Here is a 23,709-nt window from a genome sequence, read left to right as displayed (position 1 = left end):
AATCAACATTTTCTATGAGATACTATATTACAAAATACTCTCACAAATGTGGGCCATTGATTGCAAACAAGATTTGTTGATTTGCACACACAAAAAAGTGATTTTCCTAACAAATTCACTCAAGCCCATGTTGCAAAAATGAGTACACCCCAATTATAGTCTTAGGAGAAAAGCCACACTTAAGACTACAAAATTCTAATTAACAGGCATTCAACCACAGGTGAGTCTAATGATTCATTTAAGAGGTGTCCAGCAGACAGGTGACTATAAAAGGGCATTACTTAACAAAGAAAAGCCCTTCCCATTTCATGCTGTCAGCAATGGCTCCACATGGAAGAGAAATGTCACAAAATCTGAGAAAGGCAATCATTTCTTTACACAAAAAAGGTGAGGGCTACAAGAAGATCAGCAAAGCTTTACCTATCAGTCAAAATACTGTAGCAAAAGTGATCCAAAAATTTAAGAAAGATGGAAGTGCAACGATCTTACAGCGACGTCCAGGCCGTCCACGGAAGTTAACATCTCGAGAGGAGCGTCTGCTGATGAGAAGGGTTGAAGAAAATCGCCATGCAAGTTCACTGCAGTTAGCTAAAGTAGTAGAAAGCCAAACTGGAGTGACCGTTTCCCGTGACACCATACGGCGCACACTGCAGAGGAATGGCATGCATGGGTATCGTCCACGAAGGAAGCCTCTCCTAAAGCCCATGCACAAAAAAGCACGCCTAGAATTTGCTAGGGCCCATGCGGAAAAAGATGAAGACTACTGGGACTCTATACTCTGGAGTGATGAGACAAAAATCCCTGTTTTTGGAACTACTTGTTTCAAAACTGTATGGCGTCGTAAAGGTGAGGATTTCAAAGAAAAATGCATGGTGCCTACAGTGAAGCATGGTGGTGGCAGTGTCCTTATGTGGGGCTGCATGAGTGCTGCTGGTGTTGGGGAGCTGCATTTCATTGATGGTATCATGAACTCAACAATGTACTGCTCTATACTGAAGGAGAAGATGCTGCCATCTCTCCATGCACTTGGTCGTCGTGCACTTTTCCAACACGACAATGATCCAAAACACACATCTAAAGCTACTGTTGCATTTCTGAAGAACAGGGTGAAGGTGATTGAATGGCCAAGTATGTCTCCTGATCTGAACCCAATCGAACACCTGTGGGGAATTCTGAAGCGACAAGTTGAGCATCACTCTCCATCCAGGCTCTGAAACAGGTTATTCTTGAAGGATGGAAAAAGATAGATGTTGCAATATGTCGCCAACTTGTTCATTCCATGCCTAGAAGACTTGGTGCTGTCCTTAAAAATCACGGCGGTCATACAAAATACTAGATGTAGTACTTTTTGTTGCGGGGTGTATTCATTTTTGCTTCAACCAATTTGAGTAAAACTGAAGATTTTGTGATCTAAGTTATATTATTAACCTTAATTTCATGTTATGGAGTTAAACAAGTGTTCAATAAAACTCAGCCTTGTGAAAATTTTGGAAGTTATTCTTTTGTTCATTGAGCTACTGATTACATTCGTACTTTTCAAAGGGGGTGTACTCATTTATGCTGAGCACTGTATATATATATATATATATATATATATATATATATATATATATATATATATATATATATATATATATTATAATCTCAGTAAGTACACTCCTTATACATATATATCATTCTTGTAGGCCCTAGTGTAAAAGTGTAAGGTAAACTATAATTACAGTAGTCTTGAAACAAATATTTGGAATGACTGCGTTCAGTCGTAATGAATATTACTATTTATTAAAAAAAAAATTGTGCTATAAGCAGGGAATGGCTGTCAAACTACAGAAAAAAACAGAGAATGCGGAAAATGAAGGAGTGTCAGACTTTATTTGCACGCTCAATATGCGTTAACAAATTCAACATACAAGTCAGTGTAATATATTATGGCATACAGTTTAAACATAGTTTGTTACTTGGTTACTCTGTTTGTCCACATAAACGTTATTTAGCTTGAATTATCATTGAGACCAGTCCAGCGTTTGTTGCAACTATTAATACAGCTAATTTACATTTTATTGTGATCTATTCCGTGATCTATAGACAACTATAGTGTGATGAGAGAAATCTAGAGTAGGGGAGTGAAATGGGATAGAGGGCAGATATAGGGACTAATGTCAAATAAATAAAAGCAGGTGAAAAAATATGTAAGGGTACAAGGAGGAACAAAAAAATATTTTTTTTTCATTTGTTTTCTACAGCCCCGCGACCCAGTAGGAAAAGCGGTTTGAAAAATGGATGGATGGATGGATGGATGTTTTCTACAGTGCAAGGATTCATATTAGGGAACGGCAGTTATTCCAGGCTGTAGGCAGGAAAACTGCACTGTAAGTACACAGACACGCCTTTATTCAATTTTAATAAGACAGATTTTCAAACAGGAGCAGCCTTGTGCTGTTATTGAGTATAAAATCTGCACAAATATGTATCAGGGATATGCATAGAAACCCTTCACTTCACTTGTTAGTATTCACCATATGACTGTTTTTAGGAGCTTGGATAGTGTCAGCTGGGAGAAGCTCTGCAGGTTAGAAATTCAAACTAACGGCGAATGTTATTCCCCGCGTACCCGGCCCGGCTGAGAGGCGGCTTGTGGAGAGAGCCCTAAAGCTGGCGATTCAGGCGGGGATTAGAAAATGGAGCGGAGGGATGAAAAAGAAGAAGCGGAGGAATGGCGAAGGAAAAACAGCAGCTTGCGACGTCCGTGGAGCGGCGGTGTGCGTCCACCTGCGCCGTGTCCATCTGGCGCTACGCTGAGCCAAGGCGCCTCTTTCTCCTTGAAATCTCTCTGCAATCCCATCATGTCCCAGTGCAAACACTGCTGCCCCCAATCAGAGTGCAGATGCACCTTCAACTCTTGCGTGCCCCCCCCCCCCCCCACCAGCAAGGTAATGACATAAAAACTGTATTTCTCAAAGCACTTTACCGTCCAGTGGGATTTTGGTTCCCTGTCAGGCATCCGCAAAGGCTGTCACTGATAATTTCCTCAATGTCTGAAAAATGAAGTGTCTCTGGTGAGATTTTCACGTCGCACCAAACCAATTTACAGCTGAATACACACGTCTGTCAATTAAGTTCATTTCGCAATGAAACCCACGGAGTCCTGTTAGCAATTGTGCTGCGAGGGTCTGTTTGAAAGCGGCGCCAAATTGGAATAATGGTGTGAAAATGATTAAGGTGGCGTCTGGGTACATGAGATATGACGGCTGTGGGAACAGACAGCATGTCAAAGAGACCAGAGCTGTTATACAAAATCTGAACTCCAAACTGGCAACATATTGTTTTTCTCAAGTATCACTGCTGTGATCACCTCTCCCTGGCACAACACACTGTCATGTTAGTTACTGGTGAATGTGTTCCACCATGAAGGACGGATTAACTAATTCCAGGAGTCATGAGAAGTTAGCATCTTAACAACCAAAGAAGACGTTCTTAATATGTTCTTAATCTGTTCTTAATAACGAAAGGGAAGTATTGCGGTTTTTTTCTACAAAGAATATAAATTCAAATACTGCAAAAATATAGCCAATGAGCCATGAAATATTTCATGGGTACGACGTTTTTTTTTTTTTTTTTTTTTTTTTTTAAAGATTTCCTCGAAGGTGATGTGGGGGGTGGGTGGGGGGTTTGACATGTTACAAACGGTACAAAAAAACTAAACTGAAAAAAAAACTTGTATGAAAATGCTACAAGAAAACAAAACCGGTGTTTTCCATGTTACCAAATTGTTGTACATACTTGATATACACCTTCATTAGAAAAAAAGGAAAGTAAAATCTCAGCATCCTATATTACAATATATATATATATATATCCTGCCCCTCTTTTCTTAAGAGCAGTAAAATAGACAAAAACACTCTCCGCCAGAAAAACACACAGGGGACAACCACGTTTAAAAACTTACCCTATACACTCTTACTGAAGAAAACAGCAACACAAGTCTGCCTTTCCGCATCTCCAGACGAATTCTTAGAGATATTATAAATATTCCAAAGGCAACACACTCTCTAGCAAGTGACTAGTATCTTTAGGTGCCAAAGTCCAATGTCCAGAACAAATCCTCAATTTTCATACAAAGTACATTTCAAACAATTTACTGTTGTTCTAGTTAGTGTTCATACTCTACACAGTTTACATGGGTGCTGCACCAGCATCGGATTTCGAACCTTCGAAGGCTTTGACTGCATATATCTACCTTAGCTTTGCATTAATGTTTGACTCTTGATGCTTTGTAGCCTGTGTCCAATTTACCCATCTGCAGTAATTCACTAACAGCACAAATGCTAAATTCAGCTCAATTTTCCCGAATCACCAATGGATGGCTGTAATGAAACCGGACGCAATACCTGGGCAAGTTGCCGCATCGCAAGACGAGTTACCGGGAAGTCAGACTCGCATGGATTGGCAAGTCACCCAAAACCTGTTTCATTACAGTATCCCCGCTGCAGAGAGTGACAGGGCTCCAGACCAGTGCACCGATAGTCCATCCTTGTTTGTTTGTGCTGATAATAATCATAGTTATTTAAGTTGTGATTCATACATGTTACGGTTTACATCAGTTGAGAGGATAGGCTCACTGATCCAACTCAGCTGCTTTAGAGTAGAACAGTTCAAAGCTTTCCAAGGCAACTTTGGCTCAGAAATCACTTTGTATGAATAAGAGTAATAAATGCAACGCAGGTAGCGAAGCACACTGAGAACGGTTGAGGGACCAAGGGAGGCTTGGTCAACGCGCTGACCAACCCCCACCATCCTTCAAAGTGTTTCTGCAAGTGTCATTTGGACACAAAGATAGACGTTTCTTTACATGGGTGACACGATAAATGTGGGCATTGGGAGGGTTCACATAGGGGGTTAGGGTTAGGATTAGGGTTAGGGTTTATGTGAATGCAAAGCGATAAAGATGTAAAATGCAAACCATGTATACAAACATTACTTATTTAAAATTAACTGGCAATAGGTATTTGGATTTGATTATGAATAGCAGACAAACTGATATAGTAATTACTAGGGTAAATGGTATAATAGGCATTTTTCTTTCAAAGCTAGGATAACTTAAATCCAAGTAAGTCGATATTGCTTGAAAATAGACGTTTAAATTGGTAATGCTCAAATTCAGTCTGGGAGGTAAGCTCATCAGTTTTCAGTTCAAAGGAGTGAGCCACACGGACATCGCAGCCAAGGATTCACTAAGCAATTAAAACAAAAAGCAAATAAATAAGGGAAACGTACAGGTTAAAGTTTAATTACAACCTATTGCACACATACATTTCGTTCTATTTTCATGCGCTACCTATATCAGAATATCTCCGGTTTAAACCTGTAGACTGGAGTCTCATCCGTTCACATGGGTTTTGTGCGTAAACATGGAAACATGAAGTCTGCTGTGTGCACAATGCCCTAAAACATTTACGGTATCGTCAAATTATATCAGTCATAGTCGGGGAGGCACAGTGCCACCCCCAAAAAACAAAAAAATGAAATGTCACCATCATCGTCATCATCATCATCATCATCATCATCATCATCATGTGAATAACAGTATTTTTCCGATTTGGAGATGTACTTTTTTCCAAGAAACCCAGTACCGTTCTCACAGACTGTATTGCTCTAGAAGGATTTGTGTTTCAGATCTATTTTTTTAACTTATTTTATTAATGTGACCAGTTTGAATATCCCTTAAAAATAACTGGACACTTCAATAATGGGTTTGGTTTAGTTCCAGCTATATGCACTTGTGCCATTGTTTTCTTAATTATTAAGACATGCAATAATTTGACCGCATATACCACCAACATACAACCTGCGGAAGAGGAACTGAGCGAGAAAGGAGGGCATGAATTCTGAGAGGTTGCAGTCTTTTTGTGTGAACTATTGTGTGACAGTTTGTGTGTGTGTGGGGGGGCTAATTCCTTCCATCTTGCCGCGAACATTTAACCTCATAAAGAACAAACACAAACACAGCACTGTGTATTTTGGTTATTCACATTCAATCGGCTTAATTTTCCCCCAATATTTTTTGCACAATTTGAGTATATTCATTTTTTTCTTTGAACAAAATTTCCGCAATAATTTAACTGAATCGCATAATCATTATTAACGGCACAAAGAACAGTTCACTGTACAAGTCCCGTAAAGGTTTTTTTTTTCCCATATGAATGTTTTAAAATAAGATTGTAAGGTGAGAAAAAAATATTTCTCTGAAAGTTGAGCTTTTGTATGTGAGTGTGCGTGTGGGGGATGGGCTTACACTAGTATTCAGTGAGGTTGTGCCACTTGGCGATCTGCCGACGGGGGTTTTCGCAGACCTCCCGCCAGTGGAGGGCGCCAGAGGAACAGGGGCTGTGTGAACCCAGCACCAGGCGGCCCACCACCTCGTTCTTGGTGGTGCGGTCGAAGTCGACGACCAGGAACTCCACTGAGATGTCGGGCAGCAGCTCAGCGGGCACGTCGTAAATGAAAGACTCGTTGAAAATGGGGTTGAGCGTGCACTTCTTGACGTGAGTCTTCTTTTTGGCGATGCGCTTACGGCCGTAAAAGATGTTCACCTTCACATACGGGTCTGGGGATAGAAGGGGCAGAGCATTGGCTGGGTACCACAAGAAACAAAAAGAAATTCCAAATAACAAAAATCCACTGAGCCCCTAAAATAAATGCCATGAATATGCAAAATCCAACAAAGAAAACACAACTTCAGGGCAGCATGGAAATTCATGGTTGAACCCTCTGTCCATGTTCGCTCTCTCTACGTTAACCGAATACTGCAGTTTCCTCCCAAATCCTCAAAACGTGCAGTTTAGGTGAATAGGTGTGTCTAAATTTCCTGAAATGTGTACTTGTCTGCGTGATCAACAGCGGCGTGGGCAGGTGTGTGTCTTGCTCCTCGTGCCAAGTAATTCCAGAGATAGGCTGCAGGCTTGCACTAGGTAAGTAATAAAAATTGGATGGATGGATGGATGGATGGATGGATATATTTTCTGAAATGTCTTGACGCACGGAAGCTGAAGAGAAAACGTAGATTTAGATACTCACTGCCAGACAGGCCTGTGATGTCCATCTTGGGCAGATGCTTGGCCTTCAGCACCACGACGCTGAGCCTGTGGGTGACGGGCTGGTAGGACAGGGACACCAGCAGCTCCCCACGGCTCACACACTGCGGGGAGCAGAAATTAATAGAGCGCTGATAGTTTCTAACTACACAGTGTTTTGCACTGCAGGACTCTGACGCCTATTCTGGCACTAAAACAGCACGAAGCACATTTCCACATAATCAGGACAGTTGATCGCCATGATGTTTTACAGTAAATGAGAGTTAAGACGGTCATGGAAAAATGTGGGAGGAAAAAAGAATAAGTAAATCCTTTGTGTCATTATGCTCTATCTATTCCAGACAGGTACTCCTCATTCACACGGCACTCTGCCTCCGCCTCTGTGCAACTGTGTCTCTGTATAACCCAGTGGTTCTCGGTCTCGGTCCTCGGGCCCCACTGCCCTGCTTGTTTTCCTGCTATCCCTGCCCCACACACAAGTCCCAGCTGTCTTTCAGCTTCTGATTGACTGAACGCACCTGATCCAGGTAATCAGCAGTGTGCAGGGCAGTGGGGCCCCAGGACAGAGTTTGAGAACCACTGGTATAACCCACACATACATATCTAAATATGCATATACACTGTGCAGCCACATACAGGCAGGGCTGTAGCACTGCAGTGTGGTTCGGGCACTCGAACATCGCCCACCCCCCACCTCCTTCCCTGTTTGCACAGACTCTTCTGCTGCTGCCAAGTGTCACCATGGTAACGTGTGGTGGGGAGTTGGAGTGGGGGGGCGGCCTAGCGCTAATGCCAAACCTAGCCGAGCGACTGGGAGTAGGATGCTCTTTTGAGAGAGAGCGAGCCAACCAACTGACGTCATCCTGTATTTTGTGTGTGTGTGTGTGTGTGTGTGTCTGTGTGTGTGTGTGTGTGTGTGTGTGTGTGCGCGTTTGTGTGCCTGTGAAGGTGGGTTAGGGCGTGTGACACCATATGTCTGTGCCTGTATCCTGCTCGGTGGGAAACATAAGCCCTGCGACTGTTTGACTTGCATGATCGCTTGGCTTTTCACCAAGTGCCTGAGTGACTATGAACTCACAGTATGTCTGCAGTCAAAACATACTGATGCAATTCAAAGATAATGGGTTATGCTCCTCTTTTACTCAACACATCCTCACCTTTCTGTCCCACTGATCCCTCTCAGCAACATTTAAAAATTGCTTTGCACTTGTGTAATACTTCATAAATAGCATATCCACTGCAAACAATTCCTTCTTATTTGCGTGACTTTGCTATCATTGTGTGACGATGCAGATATGTCACATTAATATAAGTTAATGTGTTAGACAGGGTTACATCCATAACCAAAAAGACGCCACGCAGATTTAAAAAATAACATTAAATATATCCTGTTAAATCTTTGATATCAGTCAATATAATTAATATAACTGGATAATAAAATGTGGTTGATGAAAGGGAGGATATTCTATAAAAAATTATAAAATTTTATTTCATGTAAATAATTTGACATACATAAAATAAAATAAAAATACATTTTAAAGGAGACTTTTTTGAGATTATGTGTATAAACAATTGTATCTCACATTCAGTGGTTGCAAATATCACGGTAATGAAATTTCAGCTATAAGTTCCATATAAACACATACAGCGCAAGTTCGCTTTGCGCCTTTTTAATAATTCCCTTTTAAGTTTTCTGAATGTTCCTTGAATCCCTCATGACTCAGAGGTATCGAATCACATGAAAGCATTGATCCAAAATGTTGGTGAGATGATGCGGACTGAAGCGCGTCATCACCCTAAAACGGGTGACGGTTCTCTGCCCCGTTTTTCGCCCCTGCGTTCTCACTGCTGCCATTTGCGTCTCACAGCCTGCTGTCTCTGGGCAGAGGCTGCCCAGTCCAGTGCTCCACTAATCCCCGCCAGTTTGCGATTCACACGGTGCCATGCGGTGCGACTGAACCTCCATCAACAGCGGAGTAACCGCGTCGCTACGGAGACAGATAACACAGTGACACCTCAAAGCAAAACCTCGCACACCCACTGCCTGCTGAAACGAAACCTCCAAGGTCAGGTCATTTCTTCTTTTTTTTGCCTGTCATATTAACCACCGAATAACAATCATCTGAAACCTGTGGGATTCAAGCAGTTCAGAGGCACAGAATTAATTTGGGCTGCTGATTAAATCCAAACATAAACGGTCGATTATCGACTGAAATAGATATACAAAAAAGTAAAAAAAAAAAAAAACAAAACGAAAATGAGCAACGCTAAATTCTAAAATTCTAATTCATTCCATGCCTTTATTTTTTTTTTGTAAAAGTCTATGTTATTCTGTTGTTACTATATTTTCCTACCTCATGCCAGTCAATAAATTATTCTTATCTCTAGTTTCCGAACTAGATTGCCTTCATTTGCGATCACTCACCAGGAACAAATAACGAACAACACAGCACGACTCGCTCACAGAACTGCCTGTTAAAATGAGGTGCGTCTGTGAGCCGATCAGCTACCGTTCGAATAACCTACAACGGAAGAGTGTCCCTGAAGCAAAGCAGGGCGTCTAACATAAATACACTAATGCGCGTTATACTGGCTGCCCGATGATGCACCACTTACGCACGATGCAATGGCCATGATGTGGTTTGTCAGCTAAAATATCCTGTTCAATTATAATATCCTGATTTGTTTAATATACATTCTTTTGCAGAATAAATTTCCAAAAAATAAATGATATATCTATAGGCCTACTGTATATTTAATTTTATTCTTATTTCATTTTATCTTTTATTTTTATGCATCGGTTTTGTTGTATATGTACAAGGACAATAACGATATTCTGTTATTATTCTAAATGGGAAATACTTTACATTTTGGACCAAGTAAAACTGACCAAAAGGTGGTTGGCATATGCTCATTCGTTACTCATTTCTAGAAATGGAACCTTTAAAGACCACAAAAACACATGTCCACATCCTCTAACAGTACTAGACCATTCCAGCTGGGGGGGGGGGGGGGGGGCAGACTGTGGCCAGGTGCATTTGACCTTAATGTCCTCCAAACTTTGACTTACACCAGATTGCCAGCGTTAAGAATAAGCTATTAATAATAAGTTATTTATGCAGTGCTTGGCAGTCACATTTTACATCTTTTACAAATATGTAACTCACTCCGACTTCTTGTTTAGACTGTCTTGCTTCCATGGGCTTGATTATTTTTTCTGTTGTTAACTTCGCTTTTCACCAACTGAAGCAGCTCGACCACCCGAGCGCCAGTGTTAAGTGTCCGTCAGGGGAATGTGCTTCTGTTTGTGTTTCTCCTGTTCCCAGGGCACAAAATGTTAGCCCAAATATATAAATGTAAAGAATAATAATAGTAATAATAATACATTTATTTCAGACCCAAGTTACATACGTATTTAGGGGGGCACATGGTGGGGGGGGGGGGGGGTTGTCTTGGGCTCAATGGCCCACCTGGTACTTGATAATATGTCATTGGCAAGGGCTGCGATCATTTACTTTAAATGTTTGAGCAACAGGGTAACTTGGTAGCAAGTGCTGAACTAGCGGAGTTCATTTTCACTATGGAAGTCAGCAAAGTGCAGGCGTTCAGTCTTGAAGGGACCTCCTTCCTATCCTTGACACTGATTTCTGACTGAATCGCTAAGGCCAATTCTGAGCCATCATACTGATCTGAAGCCAGTTCCTGTCTACAGAACCACCTCCCCCGACTGCCATCCCAGATTTCGACACATGCCTCATTTACGCAGCTTTCTGGCAAATGCCTGTACATTTGGAAAGTCACCTACTGGTCTCTCACAGCTATAGTCCTGGCAGCAGCCAGTACCCAATGCTTAACCAAGGGTGGCATCCTGCTCTTATATATAGAACACTGTGCAGTTAATGACCGGAGACTGATGAGATTTCATTGGTTGATACACTTGACTGACACTGCTCTTTGGCCAGTCCCTGCCCAGACATTGATCCTAGCGTCTAATCTTATTGGCAGAACACCCTGCAGCTATTGATCCCACGGATCCATGCAGTCAAGGCAAGAGACTGAATGTAAAGAATTTTCATTTTGTTACAACATTTGAAATTTGGATGCAGTTAGCAGGACTAAAGTAGATTCTTTTGTTTTTTAAGCCTGGTTCTTCCCTGTTTCTCATTACTGAAGGGCTTTATGGGACTTCAGTCCTGCTTCTAGCCTGATATGAACTGTCCTAGCAGTGCACTTCACACCTGCACTTAACGTTTCCCGTTCCTTTTGAAGGTCACTTGATGTCACGAGAAACTGTCGGATAAGTTGACAATCATTTCTACCAATAGAAAGTCACTTCCTCCCTCTACCTGACTGGTTTCTGGTCGTTCCCAGTGTCTCCTGTTCCACCTTGTTCCGCTGTACTACTCTCTTAGAAACTTTGAGCTTGGAAGCAGCCTGCTGCTCAATGTAAGCCTTCTGCCAGCAGAACCAGGATTAAACCAGGACTTAAAAATGCAGTTTTGTTTTTTTTTTTATATATGGGGCTTAATTTTTTCCAGAGCTGTACATACAACCGCCAAAGTCAAAAAGTCAGTCAAACAATAAAGAATCAGCCTGGTTTCCTCAGCAGCGCGACTGACATTAATAAACGGAATATTACTGCATTAAAATGTCCTATTATGACCCAGGAGTGAGCTTCAAGGCGATAGCCAAGCTGAGATATTAGCCTCACACCCACCAGAACATCGCTACCATCCTGCATGTTAATAATTGATGCCTGATCCGCTACCTTAAGCAAGACGTTCACCGTCGCGCAGACAGGGTGCTACAGGAGACATGGCTGCCTTTCTGCAAACTTCTGCAGTCTCTCAAACTTATTAGCCTACCGGCCTCTCCTCTCCTCACTGTGTCAGAGCATGCATTACCATGGCAACATACAGACCCCCCGTACTCTATGGCTTACCCGGTAAAACTCGGGGACATTTTATCCACGTCTTACCGCCTCCTTTCAAAGACGCACACTGTGTTTTCCGTCGTGTTCACAATATTCATCAGTATGGGGGCTATATACAGCCAAGACTTCAACGCGTATCATTTACACACATCAAAGCAGCTTAGGTATTAACACGCCTTGATTTTTTTTTGCGTTTGCACTTAGATCGCAGTGTTTGTTTCCTTGGTATATTCAAAGATCTCCCCTATTTTATCCGAAGGCACCTCGGCTGTGACTTGCTTCTGCAATTTTCCGCTAGAGAAGCGTCTGTTGTTAGTGACACTGAAGACTTTCACACTGCAGACAGAAGCCAATTATGTCAACAATCGATAAGGAGCACAGCGAGGCTGTAAACGTGCTGCTTCTGGAAGAGTGCGAGGAACCACCCGCAATGTCATTACACAGGAAGTCACGGGGGGGTCTCGAAGACCACAATCAGAGAAACCCGGCATCGTTACTGCTGGGGGCTTTCTGCTGAAGATGCTGATAGGGGACTTGAAGTAGAACCAGGACAGAAGGTGGTGATAATACAACAAGGTCTCTATTTTAGGCCTGGAACTGATCGAAGCATCGTTATGGATGCGGATCACACTGGGCTCCTGCTAACCTCTCTTAAGTGGATGGGATTTTGTTTGGTCGCTTATGGTCAGGGTTAAGGCATTTGTAGGGGTTATGGTCGTCATGTTGGAAATAGAGTTTTCTCCAGAGAAATTAATGGAGAGTCGCCACAAAGACATAATTGCTAGCCTGTGTGTGTGTGTGTTTGTGTGTGTTTGTGTGTGTGTGTGTGTGTATCTTGGCTGAAGCCAGTCAGCAGCAGCTGGGCTCTCCTCAGAGCTGTGCGTCGATCCATCTGCCGTATCAACGGTCTATGTCTCTAGGCGCATCTGTGTCTACGTGAAGGTGGCCATCACTACATCAACAGAAGTATAATCTCCTGCATTACCCTGGGGGGCTGTATGTCTCATACACACACACACACACACACACACACACACACCCTCCCTTCCTGCACAACTCTCAGGCCACCCGCCAGTGTGTAAGTGTGTCACTCCGGCGCCCCCTGCTGGCCGGTGTCTCTCGTACCTGTATGTTCCTCTTGCAGATCTGCTGGGTGAGCTGCACACGCCCGGTGCTGGGGTCCACGCCAGCCAGGGGCACCACAGCCTCGCCGATGACGTCGTCACGGGAGAAGCGGTCAAAGCTGAGCACCAGGAAGTGCAGCACCAGCTCAGAGAGGCCGCTGTAGGGCACGCCGTAGAAGGTGAACGTCTCGTCGAAGACGGGATCCAGGGTCTTGCGCAGCACACGGGTCTTGACGCGGTGCTTCTTCTCGGGCAGGATGGTCATCTTGACGTAGGGGTCGGCGTTGCCCGCCTGCTCGTCTACCGGAGGGAGCCCACGCGCTTCTTGGATGGTGACCACCAGCGCCTTCTTGGGGAAGTTATAGTCCACGACCAGACTGAGCGTGCCCAGTTTGGGCTCCTCCGCCGGCGTGAAGGGCGTGGCCGTCTTGCTGCTGGCCGAGCTGCTGCTGGCTGAGCTGCTGCTATCTAGGCTGCAGTAGTCGGCCCGGATGGGCAGTTCCCTCTCCAGCCGGGGCTGTTCGCTGGGGACCAGTCGGTTCATCTGCAGGGCGGCGCCATCGAGCAGGCCGCTCTCGGCTGCGTCCACCAGGAGCACGTTACCGTTACCCCCGTGGGTGCTGCCGGGCCGCCCCCATTCCCCGGCCCGCTCCCCCCGGCCTCCGGGGCGTCGGCCCACCCGCACTATTTTCTTGCTGTTGCTAAGTGACTCTGGGTAGATGCTGATGCCCTTGAGCATGTGGATGAACTTGTAGGGGGGGTCGGGTGCGGCATCGCAGGTGTCCGAATGGCCGCCGTGGATCTTGTAGCTGCCGGCCAGGCGCCGGTAGCGCCGATGGCAGAAGGTCCACAGGAAGATGGCACCGGCCACCACCGCCACCAGGACGCCGGCCCCAATGAAGCCTGCCAGCACGGGAGACACATCTGAGGGGGTGGGGGGTGGGTGAGAGGAACAGACAGCCAATGAGAAGCAGGGAAAAAGGCAGCGGTGACTCAACCCTCCATGCATTACGCTGTTACTCTCTCACTTACAAATAACTTTCTTTTGAGAAAGAAGAATCAGACAGAGATTGAGGGTTAAGGGCCTCGCTGAGGGGCCCGACGGTGACATCACTCTGCCAGCAATGCCCCTATCACAGACGCAGTGGTCCAACTCACGGAGCTACATCTCATCCCCTTTCACTTTATGTTGAATTTTTTCCCCCCATCTTACAGCTGACATATTACAGAATATTGGGAAACCGTCTAATTTCTCATTTTAAATCATACATCTCTATCACACAGTACGTCTGTATGGTCAAATTCATGAATAAAATATGGACGGATGGGCCCCGGTATGACACAACCACGGGTCACATGGTACAGCAGCAGCACAGGATTATGGGAGGCCTGGGGGGAGGAATCTTTTTCACAATGTCATACGTTCCACAGTATATGTAATTTTAATGGTATTTTTGAAAGAAACTCAATTCCCTATGATACAATGTAATTATCTGATATGATGCAATTTCCTATGCAGGGGTGGGAGGTAGTTTTATCATGGGGACCCTCCCAGCAGACTGTGCAATGTTATATAAAATAGCTGGTTCAGTGTCATGTGCAGTGCAGGCAGAACGTGGGGAACTGGCTGAGTGTCAGCTGTAAGCAAAACCTGGTGTGTAATTAGCATGCGAATCTCCTGTGAGCAAAATCCGCCCCTGAATCTTGTTGCCCTGCACCGTCTGCCGGAAGAAGCCCGACCTCCATCTTTTAACACTGACGGCGCGTTAAGGGCAGAGGGTTTGCCATCTCTGACCTGGACACAGAGTCTAAAACGTTTAAGTGGCCAATCGTTCAGTGGACTTGCACATGCTTGCCTGGCAGAATGAAATGATTCGTCTGATCTTTGGGTTAGCATGGATAAGTGGGGGGGGGGGGGTCACCTGTGAGCACAGATCAGTGGCTGCCTCAACAGGAGGGGCCTGCCTTTATTCCAGTGGCGAGGGGGTTGGGGGGATAAAGGAGAGGATGGAGGAGCAAAGGAGGGCTGGAAAAAGACCCTTCAAATGGCTGCCTGCTGAAGGAGGTTACAGGAAATGAGAAGATCAGGGGGCGTGAGCTTGGAGAGGAAGCGCCGGTGAAAACGTCACGCCTGGGGAGGCCCTCCTTAAGCAGTGCTTCTCCACTCAGTCTACGGGGGCCCCCCCAGGCCATATTTCCCTCCCAGCTCACAGCACACTTGAACCACACAACCAAGCAAGAACACCTGAATACCTGGTTCAGGTGTGATGGAAGCTGGGAGGGGGCAAGTATGTGGACGGTTTGGGGGCCCCCGAGGATCAAGGGTGTATCAAGGAATTCCAGGCCCTTACAAAAATTCTTTAGGCCCCCCCATTCTGTCAAAAGGACGTAGGGTTCCCTTCATACCCTCTCAAGTTCCAGGGCCTGGGAAAACACCCCCCCCCCCCCGCCCCCCAATCGCCTTAGATTCCCCTCTGGTAGAGGAAACCTTTACCTGTGAGCCAGTGAGTATGGGAGACATTTTCCGCTTTGTGGTGATCTGGTTTAATGGCTTTGAAATAGACATGGAACCTCATCGCAGCCAGGCAGGAGTTACTCTGTACTACTGGGGGGGGGGGGGAATCTTTGTGTGCTTATCTGGCATCACTTCACATCGCCCCACCCTACTTCCATATCTCTGTAATTACACCATAACGAGACCCTACCTTCTACGGCAGAGACCTTCCGCTCCACCAGCAGAGGTTTCTTGGTCTTTAAATTCTAAGGTGGGCAAGACGAACACGAGTTTGGCTCTTCCAGCATCAGCCAGCTCAGCGCTGGCATTATAGCAATGAATCACACAACGGATACACTATAAATGATCAAAGTGAAATATTTTAAGTGTCGTCTGCAATCTTCTATCGATCCAGTTCAGTTGTTATATTTTTACCTGTAGGAAAGTATAAATCAATATGTGAGATACATCGTATAACCCCACCCCCAGGACGAGGTCTGACCCAGGTTCAGCACCGCGGACATTTGGGAGTCCTCCGTGCCCCGGTCTTCGCCAATGGACCATGGGAATCAGCCTCTTGCCCATCAGAACATACTGATCCCACAAGGGAACAAAGCGAACAGAGAGAAACAAGGGGGCGAGAAGCCAGGGCTGCGGGGGGTGGGGGTGGTAAAGAGGAGGTAGCAGATTGCTGAAACGCGAGCAGCCGTCCCATGATTGAGCCATCCCAGAATAAGCCATCCCAGAGTGGCAGGTGGCAACAGCCTCTGCTCCAGTGAGGCTCTGGGGTCGATTCGCTGAAACTGAGCAGCAGCAGTATGAGCGAAATCGCCTGAGGGTCGGAGGGTGATCCTCTCCTCATCTTTTTCCCCTTCTTATCGGGTGGGGGGTTGGTAGGCTCCATTCTCTGTGCGATTCCATGACTAATAATGGATTATGTTTGTGATAAAAGCTCACTAAACAGATTACATGCAGCTGTGTGGTCACAGTGCTGGAACACGGCACTCGCTTCACACACAAGTGACAGAACAAAACACACAAACTGCTTCTGGTTGCAATTTCCTTTACGATTATAATAGTCTGAAATCTATCTGTGTAGTTATGTATGTACAGTATCCTCCATCCATTCCATCCCTCCATCCATCTTTACCAGCGTAACCCACTAAGAACACAGAAATCTTGAGTAACACACAGACTATCGCAAGAGAAACCAGCAGGCAGGTGGTGAGTGTGGCGTCTCTCTCGGGGTCAGGACCCACCCCTGACGGAATCTGACCAATGGGAGGTCTGGTGGGAAACCTCAGGGGTGCCTAATGCAGAGATATGCTGGGGGAAGGGGGGGTGGGATTGCCAGTCAAGCTGGCGTAACCCACCAGAGACCACCAGCGGGAGAAGTGCTAGGAGACCAGGAGCAGAAAGAAAGGATTTAGCGAGACTAACAGGACGTGTAGGACTCTCTCAGGCTGCATTATCCCTCCTAAGGATATTTTACAGCTAATCCAACATTTTCTTTTCTCAAGATCTCCCACTCTCCTCCTTCAGTCCACCCCCACTCTATGGCATTACCCCTCTCCCTTTATTTCTCAGTTTGTCTCTCTCTCTGTACACAAAGCCCCTACCCTTCCATTCTCCCACTGGCTACCGGCACCCCTGCCGCTCATTCCAACCGGCTGATGTCACGCTTTGGAAAGGAATCAAAGCGAGCAGCTCCATTTAGCTCCGGACGTCCCAAGGGGCCCCAGTGTTCGGCCAATAAGAGCCGCGCTTCCTCTCCCCTGTGTCAGTTAAGTGATCAGGCTCCCTTCACATATGTGCTGCTTTCAGGGCCGGCGAAGTGCCGTAAATAAAATACATGAGGAAAAAGTGAAGTATCAAGGAAATATTGGAAAATCCTCTTTACAGACACGAGGACTCAGAAAATGACACAACAATTGCTTAATGTGAAAAAATCTCAGCTTTACTGATCAGATAGATAATCCTCAGGACACAAGGGGTCAAAAGGGCAAAATGGGGTTGATTTTACTGGCACCCCTGGGATCCACCAGCACGGTGAACTAAGCGACTCGGTCTGTAACTTAAACAAACTGACCTGCTCAGTCATCAGGTCTGGGCCGTTACGCTCAGTCTCTCTCTCTCTGCTCACCCAAACACACAGCCAACGACTATAAACCTGCTAAAACCGGATGCAGGCATGGAGAGAGGCATCCACATCCTCCCCGTGTTTCACAAGATACAACACCCACAGTAAGGTGCTGTAAGGAATTTTTTTATATGACAACAACAGGACACTTTGTTATCCAGACAGCTCTTATATCCATCCATCCATCCATCCATCCATCCCTGTCTATCTCATCTATCAAATAAAAGAAATGAATCACTGAAGCCAATACTGAGTAAAAAATACACATAATTATGCATCAATTGCCACAAAAGTCACAGAAGAACCTTGCAGGCTGAAGCCCCTTCAGTTACTGCCTGTGAGTCTTTAGTGTTTCCTCAGGTGAGCCGACCATCTGAGAGTCTCATCTCAGCCTCACAGACGTTACGCCTTATAAATCAGCCACATCACGACGCACGGTGAACGCACCAATCGCCGGTCACTATCCTCAGAGTATCTGGGGAGGGGGGATCGTCCACACCGCCATGCAGGAAGCATTTTCAAGCCCCGCCCAATTCTCACGGGCGTTGCACAACAAAGGCGACCTCTTCAGATTTCCGTCAGCCCCCTCCCCACCCGGGGACAATGACCTAAAGGCATGTCGTATAAGCGGGGGGGGGAGGTGGACTGTGCCAATTATGCAGATGCATGGATGCGGGACCGGGGGGGGGGGGCGGAGCAGCAGAGTATTTTCAGAGGTGGGTTTGCATCTGGATGGGGAGTTCGGGGATGAAGGGGCTCCCTGAGAATCCGGGTTTGGGAGGGGGGTGCACCAGTGCTGTGTGGATGCGGGGGCCAGTGTCTTAAGGTATGTCGTGGTTAGGGATGGAGGCTCATCTGCCCAAACAGTCGTGGGATTACTGCTGAATATCAATCATCACCTGAGGTCCTGCCACACATCGGTGTACCGGGTAATGATCCAGGGCGCAGGAAACGAGGGCCAGAATTATGATTGCTAAATTAAGTGCAATTAAAACTCATCATAAATAATAAACAGCTAGATCCATAAGCCATTCAATTGCAAATAACTATGTTACTTAGCATGCGGACATGAAAATACTAAACCTGCTTTAACCGTGAATAATATTACTCCTTTTTATTTCTCTTTCTGCAGTAGCTGTATATAAGCATTATAAAGAAGGTTACGTTCAGCAGAAGTATTACATTCTTCGTGTTATCACATATCGGAAAGCCAGCGAATATTTCTGGTGTACCAGTAAGGACAGTGAACATCGTTAACGCAATTATTTGCCGCAAAAATATCTGCTGCTTTGCTGGAACTGTACTACGACAGCTGCAGAGCGTTATAAAAAAAACTGTAACTGGAATACCTCTTTTTACTACAATTAATACACCTTCTTTATAACACATTCGACTGCAAGGCTGGCAGATTTTTAACTGATTGAGAATTAAAATTCACTTCATTAGCCAGATGCATGACTAATTCTGCTAACAGCATTTTTTGCAGGTTTATCTTTAATTAGTCGTAATACAGAGAAAATATGGCGGCACCTGTGCGTTTAGCCCCCTGAGCACCGAGCCCAAGTTTCCGTTTTTTAAAGTCATTTTCGTCTTTTTGCAGTCGAGTACATGTTCAGCTCCCACGCTCCGCCAGGGAATGACGCACAAGGGAAGGCGTGACGGTGGTTTTGTTTGAATGGGAGAGGAAAGCTGATCGGCTCAGTAAAGATGACCAAGGCTTCAACAGCTTAATTCACCCGTCAGTCAGTCCTACTGTATTTCCCCGTAACGCAACAAGTAATTGCAAGGTGGCTCGTCCTCCAGAAAGAGTCAAAAAGCATAAGATCCACAGCTAGTGCGGGAAAATTCCTCCACAGCCGCCTGGAGGAAGCCCGTTGCTGAGCACCACCAGAATATAATGCTTATATATTCATATTTTCATGAACAAAATGATTATCGATTTCAGACATCATTCTCATCTTGCATTAAAGTCCTATTATATTCAGAATCTCCTAATTCTATGGTTTATTATGTGCCTTTATGAATAATTATTACAGCAAAAAAAATGCTAATCGTAGACCAAGCGTAATATGCTGACCAGGCATTTAATGTCTTAAGGAGACCTCCTCTATCTTTTACAGTCCCTTTCTGACGGGGCTTTCAGTGTGTGACCTCGGCAGAGAGCTCTGTTTACAAGACGCCATGGAAGCGAAGGGCTGTTTGAGGACACTGCGTTACGAGGCACTGCCCCGCCTCTCCCTCAGCCTGCTTGCCACTGTATGACCAGTCATTACCGCAGTGTGTCCAGAAGAAAAGCAGCCCAGGTAAGGGCCGGGTCAGCTGGCAGCCCGAGACTCCCCGAGATTAATGGTCTTTCCACGCCCGAACGAAAAAATCCATTAAAAGAGAGCCTACTGCCCTGCTCAGGGTCTCCATGAAACCCCTCAGTGAGCCCTATTGCCTGCCACAATACAGGCTAATGACCTTTAATGCCACAGCATAACCGAAGTAACTGCCCATGATTTACAGTTCACATTAGGGACATAACATAATACCACAGTGCAGCTTTTTGCTACCTCACCAGACCAGAACGCAGCACAGATTGACAGAAATCAGGAGACGGTGCTTACAGACTGCTGGGCCTGACCAAGACAGCACTCCTCTGACGCCGATTCTGTAACCTAGTCAAGTCAATCATCCCCCAAACGATTCACCAGACAGGCAACTTTGGATACATTTTTTTGCTAAAAAAATGTATTTTTGGATAAGGAGATAAATTCTGCCAACTTGGAAGCTATGATAGTGATTCAGGGAGCCTGAACAGTCCCCCCTGTCCACCCTCCAAACACCACCCACACCTCAAGCGTCTATGACCCAAACAGCTGCCCAGGGAGTTCTTGCCGACATCTGTTATATCGAGTGTTTAAATTACACGCAGACCGACTCAAATGCGGGGTTGCGGGGAGCCTGGAACTTGCCCTCGGAAGCCAAGGACATGGGGGTGGGAAACATCGAGGGAGGGGTGGCAGCAGACTGCTACATGCTCTTCGAAAAGTAGTTTCATCCAGAATGTTTCATCGCATACAACACAATAGAACAGAAAAGAATGCACACAACAGCTCCAATAAGATTCAATCAATGATCAGTAATCACTGAACAGTACTTATCACCATTTATGAAATAAATGATGTGATAATTACTAGAGGGTGGCACCGTGGGTGACTGAATTAGATGAATTGGCGTCTCTGCCTTAGCAGGAACGTATGACTGCGCGTGTGTGCGCGCCCAGCGAGCGACTGGCATCCCATCCGGGGTGTTCCCCTGCCTCATGCCGTTTGCTGCTCTCTGTTCTAGATAAGCAGCTGTTAGGCGGATAATTACCAGAGTAATTGATAGGATTGTTATAAACCGCACCCATATCACCCCAACTGTGCAACAAACTGAGGAAAATGGGAGCCATGGCTGGCCAGCATGTTTCCGATATTGGATCGTATAAGGAACCTGAAACATAATAAATTTTCTACCCAAATATCTTCATACATTGTGGTGGGTGTAGCACCCTAATTGCACACGTAAGACCAGTGTCTATTCTGATTACAGCCCGTATTATTAAAGGATTCCAGGCAGCAGAGAATCCAGGAGATATATACAGCAGTATTAACACCAAAGGGCCCAGGTTTAATTTCTTTGCGCATTTGGCTCTTAAGGCATTTCCTCCTTAACAGTTAAACCTACTGAACATCTCTGTTAAAAGCCCTCATTGCTGCGCGTAAGACGATTCACTCGTCTATTCAACCAACATGCCCAATACCGTAAAACACCACATCACTTTGTAATAACACTGTAGTATTACTCCATTTTGTTACCGGTGTGCTCGGCCACATAGAACGCGCACTTAAGCGGCTAGAAATTAACTACATACATAGAAATCGACCAGAGACACATGCATATATAATATAAAAATATGCGGATGTGCGAGGTTTTGTCTGTGTCTTAACAAAAAACAATAGATAAGCGGAGATAGGCGATGCCTGGCCAGGAATAGACATAACGTCATACTCATCCAAAGCATCGCACACGTACAACCAGCAGTGGGGGGGGGGGGGTCACAGGGTACAGCTTATAAGGCTTCTCGGTTTCAGACCTAAATTGCTCATTTAAAAGCATTCGTCAAATTAGTATCAAAATCTAAAACGCATCCTATTGCGTTCATCGCCACCCCCCGCCCCACACAAACGGGCAAATACGTCAATATTTTCTCCCACACCCTCCCAGGGCGCAAATGACGAAGCAAGTGGCAGTGACCTGACACATGAAAAGGCTGTAAAATAGGGAAAATTATACATTATGAAATATTAAACTATTATTTTTTTCTCAATTTTTTTAATGTGCAGCACAGTTAGACCAATTGGTAGGAGTTACTGTAAAGATCCCCTACGATAGATTATAAACACTGATAAACAAGTAAATAGAACGGGAAGGAAGAACAGCGCATATTTTAATGCTATTTTTACCTTTTGTAATTTAAAAATCCAATCGATTATTAATGTATCCAGTGTGGTTTATAGAAGTGCCAAATTGCCCAAACCGAGATTTTCTACATTCAGTTTTTTAGCCTGGTGACACCGATCCAAATGGTCATTATCAGTTTACATTGTTATATGAAACGGAGGAGGAAAATGCGAGAATTTAAAATCCCCGACCTGATCACTGACATGTTATTCGCTCCTTTAGTGTTTTGATAAACCCAGCGAGTTGCCTGCCATTAGAAACACATAATGGACATCAAATCACGTGGCTTGCAGTTTTTAGGTGCCTTTCATGCTGGAAATGGCAAGGGAATACCTAAAAGCTTTTACCGATCTAAAAACATTCATTCACAACGGTAGCCATAAACCGCCTGGTACAAATTATACAGCGCAGATATAGAGACGATATTAGTGGGTTAGCTTGCTACTTACCATACGTCGGTCTCAAATTGGTTATCTCAGCCATTTTGAGATTGCGAATGTTGTGATGCTGTTAGAAATGAAATACAAAATATACGTATTTATTTCATCTTTAAATAAAAAATTCTTTATATAGTTCTTAGGACCCGTGGGAATGAAGCTGCTCCAAACGGCTTCGTCGCTGCCTTTCTTCGAGCTGAGAGGCACCGGTAACGGCACTGTGGCTCCGAAGGATGCGATGGTGCTCCCTCTAGCTCCAAGGCAGGGATGCTCAATCTGGGATGCGGCTGCAGCGCGGCACTGGTACAGGGAGGGAGTCAGGCTCCGCCCACACGCTCATTAGACGGTTTAGACACGCCCATAGAGTCCCCCTTCGGCAATACGTTCACGTCAATCTGGGCAGCAGGCCCCACCTTCCGGCCATCACAAAGGCGGCCACGCCCTGTAAGAGCGCCATTAACACGCCCTAAGGTCCAGGTCCGTGTTGTCTATTGAAAGCTGTTGGTTAAGTAGATATGAAAAGTACCAGTCATCAAAATTGTGTTCAGCTTATACGTTTTACTGGGTGAACATAAAAGAAAATGATAGGCTTTGAAGCCCAGAAGCCTCGCAGGGAATGTCCCTTTGGCTGCTCGTTAACTAAAACAGGTCCCTCGCGCTACAGCACATGTATTCGTATATGAAGACTATTTTGGTCTCTTTAACAATTGCCATATATGTCTTAACGCACAATTGTCTGCCATGCCCATTAACGTTTGCTTCCCACAAAAAAATAAATAATTATTAATGTGCAAAGAAGGATGTGATAATCTTATTTATACTGTGAAAGGTCGTGGGGAGACTCGAGATGAGGGAAAAATGGGACAGGAAATGACACTCCACCACTGGAAACAAATATATACCCACAAAGACACTAAATCATCCAAGTCTTCGGCCTGTCAGAAGTGAAACCAGCAAGCAACCCATCAAACCACCTATAGATGGTCATAAATGTTTGAT

At 45.1% G+C, this 23,709-nt stretch overlaps 1 protein-coding gene across 1 annotated transcript; it reads right to left on the bottom strand.

Annotated features, from left to right (window-relative positions):
* Window positions 1–1,853: 1,853 nt before the first annotated feature.
* Window positions 1,854–23,025, bottom strand: LOC125749012 (synaptotagmin-11-like). The gene is made up of 4 exons (XM_049025828.1): window positions 22,723–23,025; window positions 13,150–14,072; window positions 7,075–7,195; window positions 1,854–6,604 (listed from the first exon to the last, which is right to left on the bottom strand). The coding sequence occupies exons 1-4, from the start codon at window positions 22,754–22,756 to the stop codon at window positions 6,294–6,296; spliced, it is 1,389 nt and encodes a 462-aa protein (XP_048881785.1). The 5' UTR covers window positions 22,757–23,025; the 3' UTR covers window positions 1,854–6,293.
* Window positions 23,026–23,709: the final 684 nt, after the last annotated feature.

This window comes from Brienomyrus brachyistius, chromosome 9 (genome assembly GCF_023856365.1).
Source record: "Brienomyrus brachyistius isolate T26 chromosome 9, BBRACH_0.4, whole genome shotgun sequence".
Lineage (NCBI taxonomy): Eukaryota > Metazoa > Chordata > Actinopteri > Osteoglossiformes > Mormyridae > Brienomyrus > Brienomyrus brachyistius.
The sequence above is the reverse complement of the archived record's forward strand: the minus strand, read 5'-3'. Positions and strand labels throughout refer to the sequence as shown.